This window comes from Hemicordylus capensis, chromosome 14, assembly GCF_027244095.1.
Source record: "Hemicordylus capensis ecotype Gifberg chromosome 14, rHemCap1.1.pri, whole genome shotgun sequence".
Classification (NCBI taxonomy): Eukaryota; Metazoa; Chordata; class Lepidosauria; order Squamata; family Cordylidae; genus Hemicordylus; species Hemicordylus capensis.
Genome location: NC_069670.1, coordinates 2,163,974 through 2,186,709, shown reverse-complemented (window position 1 = coordinate 2,186,709; position 22,736 = coordinate 2,163,974). Strand labels below are relative to the sequence as shown.

At 46.5% G+C, this 22,736-nt stretch overlaps 1 protein-coding gene across 5 annotated transcripts in view; it reads right to left on the bottom strand.

Annotated features, from left to right (window-relative positions):
• Positions 1-22,736, bottom strand: part of CERS2 (ceramide synthase 2) — a 58,507-nt gene that overhangs the window by 5,540 nt on the left and 30,231 nt on the right. For 4 of the 5 annotated variants that reach the window (XM_053278654.1, XM_053278651.1, XM_053278655.1 and 1 more), the window contains exons 2-9: positions 15,094-15,267; positions 7,468-7,603; positions 6,786-6,904; positions 6,173-6,230; positions 6,009-6,059; positions 3,585-3,677; positions 2,894-3,022; positions 1,745-1,851 (exon numbers count right to left, since the gene is read on the bottom strand). In XM_053278654.1, coding sequence (XP_053134629.1) covers positions 1,745-1,851; positions 2,894-3,022; positions 3,585-3,677; positions 6,009-6,059; positions 6,173-6,230; positions 6,786-6,904; positions 7,468-7,603; positions 15,094-15,266 — 866 coding nt within the window. In that variant the 5' untranslated portion in view covers position 15,267. The remainder of the gene's footprint in view (positions 1-1,744; positions 1,852-2,893; positions 3,023-3,584; positions 3,678-6,008; positions 6,060-6,172; positions 6,231-6,785; positions 6,905-7,467; positions 7,604-15,093; positions 15,268-22,736) is intronic. The other variant, XM_053278656.1, reaches the window with a different exon arrangement.

Genomic DNA, 22,736 nt, shown 5'->3' with positions numbered 1-22,736 from the left:
TCCAGCCCTTCAGTGTTTGGGGACTACAACTCACCTCCTCCCCTGCCACCGTGGCCATGACCCGGGGATGATGGGAGTTGTAGGCCGACAGCGGCAGGAGAGCCAAAGTTATGCCAAAGGGCAATCGCTCTCCAGAGCCTTCCCCCAGCCCGGCCTGGAGGAGATGCTGCCAGGGACTGAACATGGGGCCTTCTCCCTGCCAAGCAGATGCTCCTCCACAGAGCTACGGCCCCATCGCCAGAAGCAAACCAAAGCCTGCCTTACGCGAAGTCCGACCATTGGTCCGTCGGCTTCTCCAAGGTGACAGGCAGGCGTCTCTCTCGGCCCTACCTGGAGTTGCTGCCAGGGAGGGAACCCAGGACCTGCTGCACGCAAAGCAGATGCTGTACCACCGAGCGATGGCTCAGCCCCCCAAGGGGATTCTCTTCTGACCGACGGTGCTCACAGGCAGCCGCCCTTCCAAACACAAACCAGGGCCGACCCTACTTAGCAAAGGGGACAACTCAGGCTTACTACTGCCAGACCAGCTCTCCTTCCCCAGGCTCCTGTTCCTGGCAGGGGGCAAGCATTTCCGGAGTGCCCTTGGTCACAGAGGCAAGCAGAAATGTTTACACACACACACACACACACCACTTTCTCAACAAGAACAACCTCAAGACAGTTTGCACAGCAAAAGCAAGAACTTCCTTGGGTCTCTAGAGTGAAGCCTGCAGTGCTGAGACAGTCGGCAATGCGAGTCAAACAGGTTTGCATGTCCACGGAGTAGGGTGGGGAAGGGGCCATTCCTCCACGACAGAACACATTCTGCATGCAGGCTGGTCCCACGGTTCAACCCTCAGCATCTTCAAGTCCAGACAAGGAAGATCACTCAACTCTGCTGCCAGTCAATGCAGACTTTGCTGAACGGGATAGACCAAAGGTCTGGCCCAGCAGAAGGCAGCTTTCAGTGTTAACGAAGTGATGTTGCAAGAGACATCATCTTAGGGCAGAAGCATTCCTTAGGGGAGGAGAGCTGTTCTTGTGGTAGCAAGCATGAACTGTCCTCTTTGCTCAGCAGGGTCCATCCTGGTTTGCATCCGAATGGGAGACCACATGTATGAGCATTATAAGAGATTCCCCTCAGGGGATGGAGCCACTCTGGGAAGAGCATCTAGGATCCAAGTTCCCTCCCTGGCAGCATCTCCAAGAGAGGGCTGAGAGAGACTCCTGCCTGCAACCTTGGAGAAGCCGCTGCCAGTCTGTGTAGACAATACTGAGCTAGATGGACCAAGGGTCTGACTCACTATAAGGCAGTTTCCTATGTTCCTCCTCCCTCACAAAAGAGGAAATGCAACTTAAGATGGTGTTGACTTTCTTGCACCTGTGATAAACAAAGTAGTCAAATATTTTGCTTAACCTGCTGCCTGATTAAGAGAGGCACCTTTTTAGAGTCCATCCAAATGCTCATAATCAATTAACCTAATCGATTAAGGCTGCAATCCCATGCAGTTTGACTTGGGAGGAAGTCCAAGCTGTACGTAAGGTGAACCTAGGAGTGAACATGCATAGGACTGTATTCTACATTGAATCAATGTTGCAAGTCTAACAATAAGAAATCCAGGGGCGGGGGAGATTTCATACACAGCAACAATAACATTTCAGGATATTGCTCAGTTTGGAACATGCACCTATCTCCTGTAAATGGTGTGCACCGTTGTACCATTTTGTTTTGTGCTTAACGAAGTTTTAAAGATAATTCTCTCACCAGAAAGGCAGGATAATGATGCGTGTAACGATGAAGACAGCAGCAAAAACAATGAAGATGTTATTGCAAGTGTTTTTCCAGCCGGCATAGTTGAACATTTTTGCCGACTACAGGGGGAGAGAGAGAGAGAGAGGAAAGCAGGGAAAGTATTCAGGCATCGTATTACAGCAAGGCAAGGATTACAGTGGCTCAGATTGATTGCCCTAGAGCTGCTCAACTTTGGCCTTCCTACAGATGTTGGCCTACATTCTTGACTATGCCACTGTGGCTGGGGATTATGGGAGTTGTAGTCAAAACACAGCTGGAGGGTCACAGTTGAGCAGCCCTGTCCAAGGGCACGGATTCTCAATGATGGGTCCCCAGACGTTATTGGACTTCAACTCTCAAAATCCCTACCCAAAGGCCACTGGAGCTGGGGATTATGGGACTTGAAGTCCAATAATACCTGGGGACCCAATGTTGAGAATCCGTGCCCTCCTAGAGGACTTTGACTGAAAAGGCCAATCCACTCATCATCAGGTTCAACCAGGACTCTTCTGCTGCCAGTGCTGCTGTTCGTCTCATCATTCTGCCAGACTCCTTAAATCCCCCCACTGGCTTCCTGTCAACTTTCAAACTCCTCCATGGCATTCCCACAGCTCCTCTCTCTGCTCTTATCATCGGATAGATCCCCATCCATGAGCTTTTTGCTCAGCCAGCTTCAGACATCGGAAGGGCTCCTTTGAAGAAGAAAAACCCTCCACCCTCTCCTAACTTCTTCAAAATCCTTCTTTAAAAATTCATCTTTTCTGTAAAGCCTTTAGCACAAAGTCTCCAATCCAACCAAGTCAAAACACAAGTAATTGAAATAGTCACCTAGTGTTTTCCTGTTGACCCTGCCTCTTTTGGTTCCCTTGTGTGGAATTATCAATGGCAAGCCCCTCGGGGCAGAGGCCTGTCCTCTCATTTCTCTTTAGCGCAATGGAGAAGCACTACGACAGCTAGGCTCCCTGGCAGATCACAGCCCCATCAAAAAATAAAAAAAATCACAACCTGAGATAGCTAAATAGGTTTCTGAATCAAGAGATTTTGGCCTCCAGGGACGAGCTCCTCCTTTTTGCAGACAGAAGCCCTGATCAGGGTCACCTCACAAGGAATAGGGTGCCTCACCTCCAGCAGGTAGTCGGAAGCATCATGCAAGGCCATGATGAGGGTCCCTGCCCGGATGTAGTTTGTGAACCAGGAGAAGCTGATCAGAATGATGGTTGCTACATGGTGGATGACCTGCTCCTTGAAGTCCTATCGAGAACAAAGAACATTCGCAACATTCCAAGGAATTCACACAGGAAGCTTAAACACCTGGGAAAAGAGTTTTCCGAATTGCTGCTTGGCATACTTGTTTGGTGTAAAGTAACCCTGCTCAGAGGTGCTCCTGCCCCTGGAATTTCAGACCCCCACAGCCCCTGGGGGCCTCCAAATCCTCTTTAGTCGGTCGTAGGTGGTGTGGTTGCTCAGCCAAACATGATGATACTTAATTTGCAGGGGGTGGGGCTCCAAAGGCCTTTAGGTCCAAGCTCCAAAGTTACCTAGGTGCACCTCTGACCCTGCTAAGTTAGCAAAGAGACTCCTTTTAAAGCAGCGATTCTCTTATACTTAGCAGGGAGAGAGCAACTGGCCCTATCCATCCCCAGCACAGCATCCCTCCAAGGGCTGTTGCTGGTTTTCACCTGGCATTTCTTTCAGATTGTGAGCCCTTCTGGAACAGGGAATGATCTTGTTTGTTTTAGCCTCAAAGTTGGCGGTTAAATTGCCAGAGAGAAGAGCCCCTAAAGTAGTTTGGGGAATGAACCGATTTGCTCACCTTACGCTTCACATCGGAGGCAATCCTGAACAGCAGAGACAAATAAAAAGACAGCTCGATGACGTAGTACCAGTATTGGGATGGATGCATGTCCTGGAAAGGAAGCCAAATCACATAGCTGGGTTAAGGCAGCTTTCCACAGGTAAGCAACTTGAATTCTATTTCCCCCCTACACACATTTCTCCTCATGTCTCTCATTTAAGGATAAGCAGGGGTGTGGTGCTGAAGGAATTGGCAGAGTCATGGTCCCTGTACATTTCTCCCTCCAAGCTCTCAGCAGGGACTCGGTTCCCAACTGGTCTGAGCTTTAGGAACATAGGAACATAGGAAACTGCCATATACTGAGTCAGACCATTGGTCTATCTAGCTCAGTATTGTCTTCACAGACTGGCAGCGGCTTCTCCAAGGTTGCAGGCAGGAGTCTCTCTGAGCCCTATCTTGGAGAAGCCAGGGAGGGAACTTGGAACCTTCTGCTCTTCCCAGAGCGGCTTCATCCCCTGAGGGGAAGATCTTGCAGTGCTCACACATCAAGTTTCCCATTCAGATGCAACCAGGGAAGAACCCTGCTTAGCTATGGAGACAAGTCATGCTTGCTGCCCCAAGACCAGCATTCCTCTTTGGAGTGGTTGCATCTAAAGCTAGCTCTGTAATTAATAATTAATAGCAGTCGCTTCCTCTTATTCACCGATCTGGAGGTTTAGAGCAGACCCACTGAAATTATAGTACTTCAGTTACAGCGCAATCCTAGGCATGCCTGTTCTGAAGTCAGTCCCGCTGGATTCAATGGGGGCTCACTCCCAGCTAAGTGGGTATAGTGCTACTTTGAACCAGGCCCCTTTCAAAGTGGTGATTCTCTTACATTTAGCAGGGGGGGAGCAACTAGCCCTCCCCAAGCCCAGCACACCAGCCCTCCAGTGGCTGCTGTTGCTGTCTACCTTATTATTCTTTTTAGATTGTGAGCCTTTGGGGACAGGGAATCGTGCTTATTTTTCTATGTAAACCGCTTTGCACACTTTTGTTGAAAAGCGGTATACGAACTGTAGTAGAAGTAGTACTAGTAATATAGGATTGCATATCCTTGTCTTCTTGTAACAGAACCCCACAAATTATTGCATCTGTCTAAGTGTGTGTGTGGGGGGGTGGCTGTGGGGGGCAGGCATGCATAAGGGGGCTGTCATGGAGAGTGTCTGCATCACTGAGTAAAAGTAAGTAAAGTGTGCCGTCGAGTTGGTGTCGACTCCTGGCGCCCACAGAGCCCTGTGGTTGTCTTTGGTAGAATACAGGAGGGGTTGACCATTGCCTCCTTCCTCACAGTATGAGATGATGCCTTTCCACACCTTCCTATATCACTGCTGCCCGATATAGGCATTCCCCATAGTCTGGGAAACATCTCAGCGGGGATTTGAACCGGCAACCTCTTGCTCGCTAGGCAAGTCATTTCCCCGCTGAACCATTAGGCGGCTTGCACCACTGAGTACAAGCCATATATTACAAGGCCCTTCCAAGAACAAAGATGCAATATAGAACCCAGCTGCATCCAAGCAAGACATGGCAGGATAACCTGAGCCTGGAGAGTGGAACAGCAACCAAGTTCCTACCCCAGTGTCGGCCTTTTGATATTTCTTAGCCTTTGCTGGCTTTCTGGCAGCGGGCAAGTAATGACAAAAAGTTGCATCTTTTAGGTGCATGGGGATTTACAGGGAGACAGGTCCCTGCCCAGAGGGGATTACAATCTAATCTGACACAGGGGAGGCAACAGAGGGGGAAAGGGATGGAGAGAAGGAGCAATGGAAAAAAAGAGTATGGACCTGCAGCAAAAAATGTTGCCATATATCCCTGGTGTATGTGTGTTACCTGAGAACTTGGGCACTTTCCCCCCTGAGTAGCAGAGGGGGTTAAGAACGTAACAGCAGCCCTGCTGGATCAGGCCCAAGACCTATCCAGTCCAGCATCCTGTTACACACAGTGGCTCACCAGATGCCTCTGGGAAGCCCACAGGCAAGAGGTGAAGGCATGCCCTCTCTCATACGCCAAGCTGAGAAATGCCCAGCTCTTTTTGTTCAAGCCCTCTTTCCCCCTGCCGCCTGCTCCTTGGCAGAGCTGCATTAGCTCTGCTCACCTGGTTGCCTGTTAAGTGCCCTCCCAATCCACAAACATTCCACCCCATTGAGTTACTTTGGGGGCAGTTTCGTGTGCATGTGCGGGGTGCCCTCTTGGGTTTCTCCCACCTCAGATTTTTGAGAAACGGATGTATCTGCAGGTTACGCCCAGTCTGCTGAGATTTCTCTCTCAACCACAGGTATCCCAGTTATGCATTCATAAGGATCCTAACATCTCCAGCTCTTTTGGAAAAATATATTTCAGTTACAGGAGTTATAGTATACAGGCACTGGGGCGGGGGGGTAGGGGTGCCCACTCCCTCACCTGAATAGGATAGCCTTTCCACACTTCGTGCAGATCATAAAACCAGGGTTTCTGTAAGATTGGGATACAAAGGCGAGAGCCAGTTAGGGAGGCATTGACAAGGGGGATTTCCAAAGAGGGGTGTTCCATGAAAGGCAGGGGCGGGGAAGATCCGTTGTACTTACATCTGCTATCACAGTCATGCCAGCAATGAAAGCAAGAAGGTAAAAGGTGAATCTCCAACTGAAAAAGGAAGCACAGGGGTCGTTTCCTGAACGGAGGGAAACATGGCAAGTTTTGGGGGAGTGGGGAAGGAAGACATGCTCAGTACAGATGCCTGTCCAGCCTCTCTTTGAAAAACTCCATGTTGGACTTGGGATCAAGGTTCAAATCCCCAAAGTCACACGGCTGGCATGAGCTCACCACTGTGCCCACCTGTCAGGGTTATTGTGAGGATAAAGTGGGCGGGGGGGGGAGGAAGACGCAGCCACCTCTCCCACCCTGAATTTCTTGGAGCCCAGTGAGAGATAAAGACTTAAATAAATAATACGTTGGTCCATTTGATAGAAATGTGGGGCAAACACCTGGTGAGAGCAAAGGATGGAAGACAGAACTTGGCAGGATGCACAGATTCCAGCCCCTCTAACATTGGTTGTTTTTTTTAATTATTCAGAGTAGAAACAGACTAGTCTGCAGATCTACCCCATGCAGGCATTTGGTAGCAGGTGGAAGAGGAGATTGTGGCCCCACTGTTTTGGCTCTTAGGGTTATCTGATATCTTTCAGGGGACGTATTTACCTGGCCTCCCGGAATTTCTTGAGCAAACTGGGTCGGTCCTGGTTGCGCCGACGTCGGAACCAGCGTTCTATCTGCCGCATGGAGTATCCACTTTTCTTTGAGAGGGCCTCAACGTCTGTCTGTAAGGGTAGGGGGAAAGAAGCGGTGAAGATCAGAAGCAGGGAGACCCCCTTAAACCTCATTAATGCAACTATTTTTATCAAATAAATTATGGTAAGGTCTTGCCTGCTGGTTACCTAAATAAATATTTTAACATTGTAAATTTTAATTGTTTTAATCTTTATCTGTTGTTTTTATTGTTCGCCCAGAGACTTGCATTTTGGGCAGTATACAATGTGTTAAATAAAATAAAATAAAATAAAATATTCAGATTTGGAAAGAAGTGTTTTGCATAAAATGCTTCAGATTTATCTGGGACATCATTCTGGATTGGTAATACTTATATTAATAATGGAGACCAGATTTTTAGGAAGCTGAAGTGTATGAGATATTATGTGTTCTGTGTAATGGGATTTCATGTACTATGTAATGTTCTTTTTTCAATAAAGAATTTTTTTAAAAAATCAATGCAACTTTTCATGATATGCAGCAGAAGACCACCACATTTTAGCCATTAAAAAAAATAAAATAAATGAGCATGCCACAATCCCATACATAGATATTTTGGATTAATTTCACTCACCTTCATTAGACAGATTACCTGTTTAGGGTGTTTAGATGAAGCCATGTAAAATTTTTCTAGTACGGGATTTGGAGTAGCTTTTAACCGGACTTTCTCCTTGACATTCAAAAGACCAGCTAGTGGGGTGGCCACATACCTGCAGGACAAACAGCAGCCAAAAGAGCGGGCGGGGGGGGGGGGGAGAAGAGAAAGTGAAAGATGTGTGATGATTCCATAATCCTAGTTCCACAATCCATAATCCTAGAATTCCATAATCCTAGTTCCACAGCAGTTTTCTGCACGTCCAAAAAGCACTTTTTTAAAAAGTGTACTTTCACCTTAAAACAGGCCAGGTTTGAGCCCTAAAACCATTACTTCCAAGACCCAAAATTGGAAGATGCAAATAAGTCAAGACACATGAGACCACATGTGAGCACTGTCAGATATTCCCCTCAGGGAATGGAGCCGCTCTGGGAAGAGCATCTACAAATTCCAAATTCCCTCCCTGGCAGCATCTCCAAGATAGGGCAGAGAGAGAGATTCCTGCCTGCAACCTTGGAGAAGCTGCTGCCAGTCTGGGAAGACAATACTGAAGTAGATAGACCAAAGGTCTGACTCAGTATGTGGCAACTTCCTATGTTCCTATGACACAGGGGTGCCTTGGAGCATGTGCAGGGTCCTGCTTACTAAAGCAACCACAGCCTCGCCCCCCACTCACTCAGAATTATGGGGCAGGGACCTTTGGGCCAGGAAGCATAATTCCAGGCAGGTTATTAAAGCACCATGACTCCACACTGGCTCTTCTGAGCTCCACTCCCCACATCATGAGCAGCTACACACCCACCCTCCAGTCTCCACAACAAAGTGGTGCCTGTCTCCATCCTTCTTGGAGTGTGAGGAGATTGTCAGCCCTAATAAATAATTGCTCCTTAACGCTCCCGCCTGGCCGTTCCAGGCCCATTACTGGACATTGCTGACATAACATGGGGTTGCCAGCCCCCGGGGGGGCCGGCAACACAATGCCGCCATTATGCCACGGGAGCGAGCCGTTGGGCCTCTGCTGATGCCAGCCTTCCTACCCTCGCCTTCCCTCCATTGTCTTATTGGTAGCTGGCAATGTCTCCTCATGCAGGGCGCGAACTCCCCTCTTCACCCGGACTCCCGAGGCTGGCCTTCGAAGTCATGAAGTGTCCCTACAATCCACAGCTTCCCAACACCTGTACGCCAAAGAGCCAGAATTGCATGTTCAGCTATGGCACACATTCCACACTAAACGCACCCACGGCTCCAATCAAATTCTGCTCTGCACACACACACACACACACACACACACACACTTACTTATTTTTCTCAAAGCACAGGCCACAAGCCTTCAAATCTCAACCACCAGAGTCTTCTCGGGAGCACACAAGCCAGACATAGGAACATAGGAAGCTGCCATATACTGAGTCAGACCCTTGGTCTATCTAGCTCAGTATTGTCTACCCAGACTGGCAGCGGCTTCTCCAAGGCTGCAGGCAGGAATTTCTCACAGCCCTCTCTTGGAGATGCCAGAAAGGGAATTTGGAATCTTCTGCTCTTCCCCAAGCGGCTCCATCCCTGGAGGGGAATCTCTTGCAGTGCTCACACTTCTAGTCTCCCATTCAGATGCAACCAGGGCAGACCCTGCTTAGCTAAAGGGACAAGTCATGCTTGCAACCACAAGACCAGCTCTCCTCTCCTATAATCTCCTGTAAGATATTACTACTACTACTACTACATTTATATCCTGCTCTTCCTCCAAGGAGCCCAGAGCGGTGTACAACATAGAAGTAGAATAACGTCTCATAAAATAATGCCAAATCACTTTAAAACAATAAACAAACCACTGGAGGCTCTGAGGTGGAACATCAGCTTTGCCTGCAGAAGGTTCCAAGATGGTGGTGGTGTTTACGTTTTATATCCCGCTCTTCCTCCAAGGAGCCCAGAGCGGTGTACTACAGAGCAGTGTACTACAGGTTTCTCCTCACAACAACCCTGTGAGGTAGGCTAGGCTGAGAGAGAAGTGACTGGCCCAGAGTCACCAGCAAGTCTCATGGCTGAAGGGGGATTGGAACTCGAGTCTCCCCGGTCCTAGTCCAGCACTCTAACCACTACACCATGCTGACTCAATCAATCAAGGATCAGATTTCCATATCGCTGCATGCCTTTTTATACCCCTCAGCATTTCCCAGAGGAAGAGAGGGACTTGCTTCTCAACTCTGATCCTGCTCTCAAGGTCCACTGACTGAGGGGTCTCCTCTCCATACTGCTGAAGGTTCCTCTCTTAAGGTACTGCACAACAGCCTGACCTCCATTCATTCGAACCTCAAGGTGGCAAAATGGGTAAAGAGGTTTAAAAAAAAACCCCTGCCCTATAATATATCATCAAGGAATGCAAAAAATACGCCTCAGCAATCACACTGTGAGAAGTTTTATTTATTATTTATCATATTTATATACCGTTGCCCCATATAAAATCTCTGGGCAGTTTGCAATTAAAACCCATCCGCAATTGCTAGCTTAAAATCATATAAAACCTTAAAATCAATAATAAACATTATTGAATTTATAAGCTTTTGATTTCAACGGTTCATTGATTTTAATTGTTTTCATTTTAATGCAAACCGCCCCGAGCCATTTTTGGAAGGGCAGTATACTCAAATAAAGATAAATAAATAAACAACAAAACAACTTGAAATAGCTCTCAATAAAGCTTTGAACACATTTTAAACCAAAAGCCTGATAAAATAGGCACAGTATGTGGTGATGGTTGACATGTTCACACCTGCCACCATAAGATACAATTTATCCATTCCAGAAACTTCTAGAAACTCTGAGGAACAATCATAGTAACAGCTCACACCAACACTTACTTTATTTATTTTTACATTTTATATCCTGCTCTTCCTCCAAGGAGCCCAGAGCGGTGTGCTACATACTTAGGTTTCTCCTCACAACAACCCTGTGAGGTAGGTGAGGCTGAGAGAGAAGTGACTGGCCCAGCATCACCCAGCAAGTCTCATGGCTGAAGGGGGATTTGAACTCAGGTCTCCCCGGTCCTAGTCCAGCACTCTAACCACTACACTACACCGGCTCTTTTTGTGTGAGGTGACCCGCAAAAAGGTTTAAAAAATAATAATACTGAGGCCAGGGGTCAGAAAACAGGGGGCAGCCTCTGATAAACAGGCAAACCATACAAGCAGAGATCTTTATTTTTCTCATTGACTACATGTTTCCAAATATTTCTGCATTCCTCTTCAACAACATGTGTCAGAGTTTTCTCCTCAGATCCCCCTTCTTGCCTCCCACATGGCGGTGTGTGTCATTTTGGCTCTGAATTACTTTTCAACACCTGATAACTGAAACTGAGCGTTGCTCCTGCACATCTTCCCGACATTTTCCGTGTCTGTGTACACACATTAACACCCTTTTAAAGCGAACAAGAGACACCGCTTCTGGTTTTCTACAATTTTTAAAAAATTAAAAACAAGCCTTCCTCATACCGAGTGAATTCTGTTCAGTTAAGTGTTCAGTTTCCAGAATGGAGGCCCAGCTCTTCACCTGTTTCCCCCCCCCCCCCATAGAAACTGTCCAACTGCATCTACAATTTTGAACACTCTTACTAGGGAGTAAGCCCCATCAAACACAGTGCAACTTGCTTCCAAGTAAAACATGCACTGAACTGGTCTGCAGCACTGCAGATTTACTAGCCCCGTTTGGTTGCCACTGGGCTTTCTTCCAAGTATACTTGTATAGATTGTGCTGCAAGTGTACGCTTCTTCCTTTTAAAAAGAGTTTTTGTTATTTTTCATGCAGAAGACATTATTTAAATCCGAAAATTGTCGGCTCTCTCCTCTCTGGATCGTTGGAATTATAGATAAATTACTCCTCACCGAACTTCTATACGTGCACTTAAATGAGGAGACATGAAATATTTGTTTTAATACATACCCCCCCCCAATAAAATTTTGTACCTGCCAACATGTCCATTTCTGCCTATGTAAATTTACAAGCAATCTTAAGATGGCCACCTTATCAGTGATTTTCTGTCAGTTGGCACCTTATTTTCTTCCCTCAAGCAAGCTACTATAAATCTGAGGTTATATCCAAATAAAGTTAGTCAGGACCAAGAAGCATTAGAACCAATGAGATGTTACTCATGACTAACTTAAGTCTCAATTTCAATGGCATTTAGTCATGATTAACTTTCTTTGGATATAACTTGGAATACCATAGGAGATAGGAAGAAAGATATATTTTTCTTCCCTTTACAATTCTATTCCCTTTGTCTCTGATCAATTGTATCCTCCCCTTCTTCCTTACAGACCTGTGACCTATCCCCAAAATTTGTCTCAAGTCCTTAAGAATTTGAGAGTCAGTGTGGTTCAGTGGACTTTCAGAACAGTCCAATGGTCTTCTATAAAAATGAGAGAATACTCAAACCCAAATGCTTTTTCTGCCAGCTTCCAGTCAGCAAAAACCCCTATTTATGCAAACATTTAGGTCATTCACACAGTCAAACACTGTGTTCTACCCAGGTTTGGGAGCCAAGTGCTTTCCCCCCATTTTTGGTTGGGCTTCCACACAATCACTTCTACCCAGGTTTTCCTCCTACCAACTCAAAACGGAGGGAACACTCAACTCCCAAACCCGGCTAGAACATCTTTTTTACATATATTTGATTTGTATACCGCCCTTCCAAAATGGCTCAGGGCGGTTTACAATTAAAACAAACCACTAAAACAGTAAAGAGCTAAAACAAATTAAAAAAACAACAGAACAATGAACAATTTAAAAACATTTTAACACAACAATTAAACAATTACAGTGATTAAAAACCCCGAAATCGGGTTTTGAATTTTAAAATAAACCAGATATTAAAATTTGGGAAGCTGAGAAAGCTTGGGTGAAAAGACGGGTTTTCAGGTGTTTTTTGAAAATTGCCAGAGATGGGGAGGATCGTATCTCAGCAGGGAGCACATTCCACAATCTCGGGGCAGCAGCCAAGAAGGCCCGTCTCTGTGTAGCCACCAAATGAGTTGGCGGTAACTAGGGATGGACCTCCTCAGAGGACCTCAATGGGCGGTGGGGCTCATAATGAAGAAGACGCTCTCAGATACCCAGGGTCTAAGCCGTTTAGGGCTTTGTAAGTTATAACTAGCACTTTGTATTTTGTCCGGAAACCTATTGGCAGCCAGTGTTACTGCATCAGTAAAGGAGTAACATAGTCTCTCCAAGATGACCCAGAGACCAACCTGGCTGCCACGTTCTGAACCAACTGAAGCTTCCGGACTACGTACAAAGGCAGCCCCACGTAGAGCGCATTACAGAAGTCAAGTCTGGAGGTTACCAACAGATGTACCACAGTTTTGTGGTCATTGATCTCGAGAAACGGGCACAGCTGGCGTATCAGCCGAAGCTGGTAGAAAGTACCCCTGGCCACCGCCTCAACCTGAGAAACCAGGGAGAGGTGTGGATCCAGAAGTACTCCCAGACTGCAAACCTGTTCCTTTTGGGGAAATGTGACCCCATCTAGAGAACAGGCAGATCAAAATCATCTCTAGAGTTCTGACCCCGCACAATAAGTACCTCTGTCTTATCTGGATTCATCTTCAGTTTATTCTCCCTCATCCAGCCCATTACTGCTTCCAGGCAGGCATTTAGGGAGGATATGCCAGCTCCTGAAGAAGTTGACATGGAGAAGTAGATCTGGGTGTCACCCAGCTCCAAATCCCTTGATGATCTCTCCCAGCAGTTTCATGTAGATGTTAAAAAGCATTGGAGAACGTACAGAGCCTTGAGGGACACCATACTTAAGCTCAGATTTTGAAGAGCAACAGTCTCCAATCAACACCATCTGGAATCTATCCTAGAGGTAGGAGCAGAACCACTGTAAAACAATGCCTCCCAGACATTCATCCTCAGACATTCCAGAAGGATACTATGGTCGATAGTATCAAAAGCTGCCGAGAGATCCAAAAGGACCAACAGAGTCACACTTCCTCTGTCAATTCCTAATTGGAGATCGTCCATCAGGCCAACCAAAGCAGTCCACTACCCCACAGCAAGTTTGAAATGGGTCTAGATAATAAGTTTCCTCCAAGACCGCCTCGAGCTGAGAGGCCACCACCCTCTCAATAACCTCGCCCAACCATGGGAGGTTGGAAACAGGCCTATAGTTGCTCAACTCTGAGGCATCTAATGCAGGCTTCTTTAGAAGAGGTCTAATAATTGCCTCCTTAAGACAAGGAGGCATCCTGACCTCCCTCAGAGAAGCATTTATGATTTCCACCAGGCTGTTTACAACAACCTCCCTGCTAGATCGAACAAGCCATGTTGGACAAGGGTCAAGAGAACAAGTGGTAGGCCTCACCGCTCCAAACAGCTTGTCCACATCCTCAGGAGTCACAAACTGAAACCGATCCAGTCGAATCACATAAGAGGAGTTGTTGGGCACCTCCAGCTCAGACATCAAATTAATTGTGGAGTCTCTATCTAGGTCGGCCCGAATCCAAGAGATTTTATCTGCGAAAAACTCTTTAAACACATCACAGTGGGTAACTGATGACTCCAAATCCAAATTCAAGGGAGGTGGGGGCAGATACTAATCCCCTCACAACCCTGAACAAGTCCGCGGGACATGAACTTGTAGAGGCAAATCGGGCAGAAAAGAACCACCTCTTTGCCACACGTATTGCTTGAGCATAGATCTTTAGTTGTGCTCTATGTCACAATTTGTCAGATTCGAGTCGAGTCTTCCTCCACTTGCACTCCAGTCACCTACCTTGCCGTTTCAGCCCCCGTAGATCTCCATATACCAAGGGGCCAAATTTGAAGCGCGTTGGAGGGGACGCTTGGGAGCAATCGTGTCTTAGGCATAGCCGTCACTAATCCCATGAGTGGCAGCGCTTGCAAGAGTTAGAGCAGCTAGCAGATAGCAATAGGGATGGGTGGGAGGGAAGAAAATGGCGATGGCAACCGGCCAGCTAGCGGGGAAACAAAATGGCGGCGAATGGTGGCTGGCCGACCGGCGAAGAGGGAGGGTGGGCAGACAGCTAGGATGAAAACTGCGGGGGAAGCAGTGACAGAAGACAACAGTGGTGACAGGGGGGGGGGCGGGGACCAGCGGTGGTGGTGGTGAATTATTTTATTTTATTTTTTAATCTAACATGGTGGTGGTGGTAAATTATTTTATTTAGTTAATTAGTTATGTATTTCACATATTTTTATACCGCCCAAAACTTACGCCTCTGGGCGGTTTACAACAAAATAAAAACAGAAAGTAAAACATGAGGTTTTTTTTAAAAAACCACACAAAAAGTTTAACACATTACAACAGTTTAAAATTTTTAAAAACAATATTTTAAAACCACATTAAAACAATATTAATTGCACAGATGCTCTGTGCCTGGTTCAGCTAGCAGTTTTTGATCGTGTGAATGAACTCGTTATTTCAGTTTACATAGGAGCGAATAAAAAGGGAGTCCACTAGAGGGAGCATTAAGGTTTTCCCTTGAAGGAACTGTAATCCTTATGGAAAGAATGATACAGGAATGAATGGACCATGCTGTCTAGCTGTTTGGATTATGACACCTCCTTTCCCTCTCCAGGACCAAGGATACTCACATTTCAAAGAGATGCCTGACAGCGAGGAAGACGAAGGCGAAAGGGATGGTGACGTAGAGGTCGGAGGCTTTGGCGAAGACCTGTCCATCATGGTCGTGAAGATCGGCCCAGGTCAGATTTGCTGGCAACCAGAGACGGTCCCACCAGAAGTAGTTGTATAATGTCTGGAACATCCTGCAACAGCAAATGGGAAGAACTCAGAACTGACATGAAGGTTATTTGCACAGGTAAACCCTGAGTTCCTTTTCTATAGGTCATTTTAAAAATTGTGCAAAGGCTACATCAAAAGCGAACGTATTACACCATGGAGGTTCAAGATTAACATCTATTAAAAAAAATAGTAGAGATTTTTATTAAATACATCCTGGTCCTCCACAACCAGACATTCAAATGTTTGGAACATTAGTCCATAAGCAAGGCCCACAAATTTTAGTCATCAGTACTATCTTAAGGGATGAATGCTCAGAGAGATTTTTGGCAATGTCTGCCTCCCAGAGGTGGAAAACAGGTGACAGCATTGTTTCATCCACAGCTTTCTGCATGTTATCACCCCTTCTGTAACCCTACCCACAAACCATTAGGGTAAAGCTGCCCTCATTTTTTTGTACAGAGGAAACGGTTAAGGTAACAATGAACAAACTGTTCTTCTTCCATGTTCTCTCTTTTAATCGTTCAATTTCTTTCTTTCGAATTGTTCTTCCTCCAATTTTTGGAAGACATTCCTGCCAATTCTCATTTCCGTTCCTCTGACCGTATTGGATATAGTTTTATAGTAGTTTGTGTGTTTTTCAAACTTTTAAAACACCATTGCAAATTTGGCCAATGCAGGCCTGATGGTCAGGACAATAAAAGCATGAGATCACCTACTTTCCATCTCTAAGGGTATAGACCTCGCCAAAAATCACAATAAGCATGCGTCCCCCCAGATGGTACCAATCACCCCATCTGGCTCAGGTATTATACTATTGCAGTATTTGGGGGGGGCAGGGGGGGTGGAAGAAGGAGCAGGAGGGAACTGCTTGGTGGACAAGTTGCAGAATGCTGGTGTAGTGAGACCATAGGGAGCTGCCATATACTGAGTCAGACCACTGGTAGCTCAGTATTGTCTACACAGGCTGGCAGCAGTTTCTCCAAGGTACAGGCAGGAGTCTCTTCCAGCCCTACATGGAGATAGCTTGGAATTTTCTGCATGCACACACTCTTCCCAGAGTAGCCCCATCCACTTTGGGGAATATCTTACAGTGCTCACACATGTGGCATCCTATTCAAATGCAAACCAGGGCAGACCCTGCTTAGCAAAGGAGACAATTCATGCTTGCTAGCACAAGATCAGCTCTCCTCCAAGTACTTCTGAGGGCTGAAGTCCGGACCAGAGGAGATGTTTCTGCACAGATTTGGAATGCCCTGTTTTGTTCAGGTTTCCAAGGCGTCACTAGGCACAGCTAATTCAGATTCTTCAGCCCATCTCCGTGAATTTAAGGTGAGAAGCTTGCTTTTTTATCATACACACACACCCTAGAATGTTTGCTGCATTCTGTACCAGGTTCCAATGAGTCATAAGGTGGAGCAGTCATGCCTACTTTTGCTAATTGGTACCTGTGCGCCAAAAAGAGATTTCTCTAAACATGTCATTTAAGTTTCAAAAAGCCAAAGAGTGACAAGGTTCAAACCTCCTGAGAAACCATGCTCTTTAACCTGCAAAGGTATAGGAAAACAGGACGCTGCCATATACTGAGTCAGACCATTGGTCCATCTAGCTCAGTACTGTCTACACAGACTGGCAGCGGCTCTCCAAGGTTCCAGGCAGGGATCTCTCTCAGCCTACTGGGAGATGCTGCCAGGGATCGAACCTGGGGCCTTCTGCATGCAAAGGAGATGGTCCACCACTGGGTTACGACTCCATCCCCCAAGGCATTAGCTCTCAAACCTGGGCCCCCAGACGCTGATGGATTACAAATCCCATCATCCCAGCCACAGTGGTCTTTGGCCATTGTAGCTGGGAATGATGGGAGTTGTAGTCCAACATCATCTGGGGAACCACACTGGAGAACCCCTGCTTACAAGCAGATAGCATTCACTTGCGAACACCCATCCAAATGCAAAACAGGACAGTCCCTGTTTAGCAATGGGACAATTCATACTCACTACCACAAGACTAGTCACCTTAAGTGGCGCAGCGGGGAAATGCTTGACTAACAAGCAGAAGGTTGCCAGTTCAAATCTCTGCTGGTACTATATCGGACAGCAGCAATATAGGAAGATGCTGAAAAGCATCATCTCCTACTGTGCGGGAGGAAGCAATGGTGAACCCCTCCTGGATTCTGCCAAAGAAAACCACAGGGCTCTGTGGGCGCCATGAGTCGAAATCGATTTGACGGCACACTTTACCTTTACCACAAGACCGGCTTTCCTCCCTCCACAGATGAGCGGAGGGCTCTGGGTTTATCCAGTGGCAAAGGCTCTCTTGTGCATGCTCAGAGAGGTACTCTTTTCTAGCATTACTGTACATGCTCCAAAGGGACTGCATCCTCTGCAGAAGGAGCACTTCTGAGAATGTGCAGAATGCCCTCCTTTCATAAAGAAGCAAGCCACGAGACCCCACACAGCTGGGGCTGAAGCAGGGAGAAGGCCTGGAGAGGTTCAAACCTCTGCATCTATGCCAAGCACCCGCTCAAAAGAGTTTTGCACCTACTTGAATTATCCCTGTAAGATACAGAGAGTCAGTCTGAAACGGGCACAAAGAAAGCGAGTGCACTAGCTAACAAAAGCACTCTCAGCAAGGTATTTATTTAAAGAGATCTATTCAGGTGTCCAGCATTGCCAAGCACTAAATGAAGGCTAGTCTTTTATGATGCTAGACAACATCAAAGAAACCCAAGCGAAGCAGAACAGATAGTGGCACCAAAGGGAAAGAGAGAAGACGCCTTTCACCATTCCCATCTGATCAGTCACGTCGCCAGTCAGGCCGACTTGGACCAACCTGGCCGCAATTCTATCCTCTTGAAAGCTCCCCAAATCTGGAGGATGCCCACGCAAAGGTGACATGCTGCATGGCACCTTGATGCTCATGTCTAGATGAGCATCATGTCATGATGCTCATCATCTAGATGCGTGCTGGAGGCAAGATGCAGCCAGCCTGCCCAAGACGTCACTCTTAGAGATTCCAAGGAAAGAGCTGAACCCTGACGCACCCAAGTGGCAGCTAACCAAACTGTCATAACGTATCCCCCTGCTCAAGACAGAAATAGGGGTGGTGAAAGAGGCAGAGACCAGAAAGTAGGGACAGCTGAAGCCTAATACTGTACTCTCCAATTCCCTCTTACTTAAAATTAAAAATACTTCTAAATTCAGAGTCTTCTATTTGGGTAAACAGAAGACTCTGAATTTGTCAAATCCAGGTTATGCCTGCATTTACCCAAAAGGAAGCGGAATGGAAGAACCACCACCCCCCAATTTCCAAAAAAAGAATGTGGTCTTGCCAAAATTTGTTCCCGCAGAATGGGCAAACAGGTTACTAAGATGCCAAGAAGCCATTACAGGTCCCACATTTGCTCAATGAGGAAGCACTCCCAATTATTTATTTATTTGATTGATATATTGCTCTTCCAAATATGGCCCAGAGTGGTTTATCCTGCCTGCCTGACAACAAAAGCAGGTACGAACAGAGGGCTGGTATGTACTTAGGATAGAAATTTGATATGGGGTGCACTGTGAATTTCAGGTTTGGTTTAAAATCAAAATCAAGTTACTAGACCTTATTGATATGTGGACGCATTCAAAAAGCACATGGGCATTCTCAGTCATCTGAGAGGGTGGGAGCTCAGAAGGATTTCCGGGTAACTGGGATCTATTTCTCCGTGATTCACAGATTTACACGAAGCAAGATTTGTGCAGGTTTATGAAGTGTGCAGAAATGGCTGAGTGGCATTCCGAGACAGACCCACATTCAATGGGCTGCAACTATCCAGCCTGGATGTTGCCTGTGCATGGATAACTGTGACAGCTTTCTTGCTGTCCAGACTGAATGCCAGAATCTCTGCCTCAAAGCACTTACAGTCTAGTATTTGATACCGAGGAAGTGGAAAAGAACATGCATTTGCGATTCTCTTGGTGAGGCTGTGGAAGAAAGAGCACACAGAAGGGTGATTCACACATTGCATTTGCATGTAGGAACACAGGAAGCTGCCTTATACCGAGGAAGACCAGTGGTCCACCTCGGCTCAGTATGGTCACTACTACGACTACAAATATTTTGGGACCCCTTTTCAGCCAAACTTTTCAAAGCCGTTTACGTGAGAAAACTACACGCACAGCCCTGGCTGGCAACAGATCTACAAGATTTCAGGTAGGAGTCTTTCCCAGCATTACCTGGAGCTGTTTCCAGGGAAGAGAACCTTTCCTCCACATTGAAAGGCAGTGTGCCATGAAATATTAAATGCTGGGGACAGAGAGGCCATTACCTTCATGCTCCCATTCGAAGCTCCCCACAAGTCACTGACCATCATTGTTTGAAACCATGGAGAAGTTGACCTTTGGTCCAAGACTGCAGAGGCTCGTCTCTCCTCCTCTCCTACGGTAAGATTACAATGCAGCATAAGAGAAGGCTCTCATGTCCGCAGAATAGGAGAGGAGAGCTGGTCTTGTGGTAGCAAGCATGATTTGTCCCCTTAGCTAAGCAGGGTCCACCCTGGTTGCATATGAAAGGAAGACTTGATGTGTCAGCACTGGAAGATATTCCCCTTAAGGGATGGAGCCGCTCTGGGAAGAGAGCAGAAGGTTCCAAGTTCCCTCCCTGGCATCTCCAAGACAGGGCTGAGGGAGATTCCTGACTGCAAGCTTGGAGAAGCCGCTGCCAGTCTGTGAAGATAATACTGAGCTAGATAGACCAATGGTCTGACTCAGTATATGGCAGCTTCCTATGTAATTGCTTTTAAGAGAAAAGACAGTCTTCCGAAATCCTTTCTAATTGCTGTTAGATGGAACGGAGATAAGGCACATGGCAGTAAACTATTTACACGCCAGCAGTTGGGGGTGTGAGAGAGAAGGACGTGCATCTAAAAAGCGAGCACAGCTTCTGCTCCAAAGCCTGCTAGTTGCCAAATCCCGCTCCCACGTGTGCTGGCCAAAGGTTTTGGCTGGAGGACTTTGTACCTCCAAGGATAAGGCCATGGGCAGTAAAAGAGCACAGGGTAAAGTGCAGGGGGAAGGGACACCATTCCTTGAGGATCTGACCAGAGGGACACCGTTCCTCTATCTTCAACAGTTGCATAGAAGAGGGAATCGATTAACACCAGGCATTCATGTCGCTTCTTTGCAGATTAGGTTTTTATACCGCCTTTCATTAAAACAATCTCAGGGCAGTTTACAGAACTATAGAACTGTTACACAATAAAAAATATTAAATTGGATTACAAAAATACAAATCTAATTTTTAAAAAACCTCACACACACACACAGCCATAAAATACATAGCAGCAACAAAAACAATTCTCTAGGGAGACTGAGCATCTCCTTAGTTTTTGGCAAACTACAGTCTGCATTTCACACAAAGCAGTAAAAAGCACGGTTCACAATTTAGTCTGTGAGCCAGGCTGACAAATGCTGGACGCCGTTGGTACCACCTCAGGGGATGAATGCTCATAGTGATTTTGGCAACATCTACCCGCCACCTAGAAATGGAAAGCAGATGGATAGCTTTGTTGCACTGACAGCTTTTCCCTGTGTTATCCCCTCTTCTTTATCCCTACCCGCAAACAATTTGCACAGAGGAAAGGGTTAGGGAGGAGAGCTGGTCTTGTGGTAGCAAGCATGAGTTGTCCCCTTTGCTAAGCAGGGTCTACCCTGGTTTGCATTTGAATGGGAGCCTCTGTGTGTGAGCACTGTAAGATATTCCCCTTGGGGGATGGGCCTGCTCTGGGAAGAGCACCTGCCAGCTTGCATGCAGAAGGTTCCAAGTTCCCTCCCTGGCTGGATCTCCCAAGCCTACAACCTTGGAGAAGCTGCTGCCAGTCTGTGTAGACAATACTGAGCTAGATGGACCTACGTTCTGACTCAGTTTCAAGCAGCTTCCTATGTTGCTAAATACCATCTGAAATCCTGGAGGGCTGGTGCCAGCCAGTGTAGGGGTATTATTATTATTCATTCAATTTCTAAACCACCCTTCCAAAAATGGCTCAGGGCAGTTTACACAGAGAAATAATAAATAAATAAGATGGATCCCCGTCCTCAAAAGGCTCACACTCTAAAAAGAAAACACAAGATAGACACCAGCAAGAGTCACTGGAGGGATGCTGTGCTGGGGGTGGATAGGGCCAGTTACTCTCCCCCTGCTAAATAAAGAGAATCACCACATTAAGAGGTGCCTCTTTGCCAAGTTAGCAAGGGAGCACTGAGTAAGATGCACCAATGGTCTGCTGCTGAAGTGTCAGCGTGGTGTAGTGGTTAGTGTGCTGGGCTAGGACCGGGGAGACCTGAGTTCAAATCCCCCTTCAGCCATGAGACTTGCTGGGTGACTCTGGGCCAGTCACTTCTCTCTCAGCCTCACCTACCTCACAGGGTTGTTGTGAGGAGAAACTTAAGTATGTAGTACACCACTCTGGGCTCCTTGGAGGAAGAGCGGGATATAAATGTAAAAAATAAAATAAAATAAAATACTGATAGCTGCAGGAGGTCCCAGGTTCAATCCCTGGCAGCATTTCCAAGTAGGGCTAGGAAAAACCCTCCCTAAAACCTTGGAGAGCAACTGCCAGTCAGTGTAGACAATACTGAGCTGGATAGGCCAATGATCTGACTCATTAGAAAGAACCTATGTTCCTATAGGTTCCACAACGAACCAAGTCTTGTACCCTCTCCATGGAGTCAGTCTTGGAAGGACATTCCTGCCAATTTTCATTTCCATCCCTCTGACAACGCTGATAAAATTTTATAGTCGTTTTTTGTGTTTTCAGAGCTTTGAAAACACAATTGCCCCTTTGGCCTCTGCATGCTGGCTGCCACAAAACCTGATGGTACCAAACACCCCAGCTGGCCAATGTACTAATTGCCCAGCCAACTAAAGTCGTCAAGCAAGGTTTCGGGCCAGTTCAGAGAGTATGCAGGAACTGTGCTTTTGCTGGTTTTGATGCAACAGCAAAGTAAAGCCAATTACGCAGGGCATACTCAGGGCCTCCTGTGGGATTGGGAGGAACTGTGAGGCAGAGGAAGATGCTTGCCTAAGGCTAGCTAGGGAGTATGCGGAATTTTATTTAAAATATTTATAGCCTGCCCCTCCAGTACACAACTTCTCACTACAGCGTTAATAAAATAGATGCAATATAGAACCAAAAATATTTTTAAAAAACACAAGTTAAAAGACCAGAACTACAAAACACACTTAAAGTTTCAAATTAAAAGTAAAACGCAAAAAACTAAGAATGAAAAAGCCTACCAGATATAAGCCGTGGATAAAGCATTAAAAAGTCTCTCTGAAAAGATGCCTTTTTGATTGCTTTTACAAAACAAAAACACCAAGGGATGGAACACAGCAAAGCTCTTCCAGGAAGGTGTTCCAAAGTCGAGGGGCCACCACCGAAAAGGCCTTGTCTCTAGTCCCTGCCAACCGGATCTCTGTTAGTGATGGGGCAATGAGCAGGGCCTGCCACGCC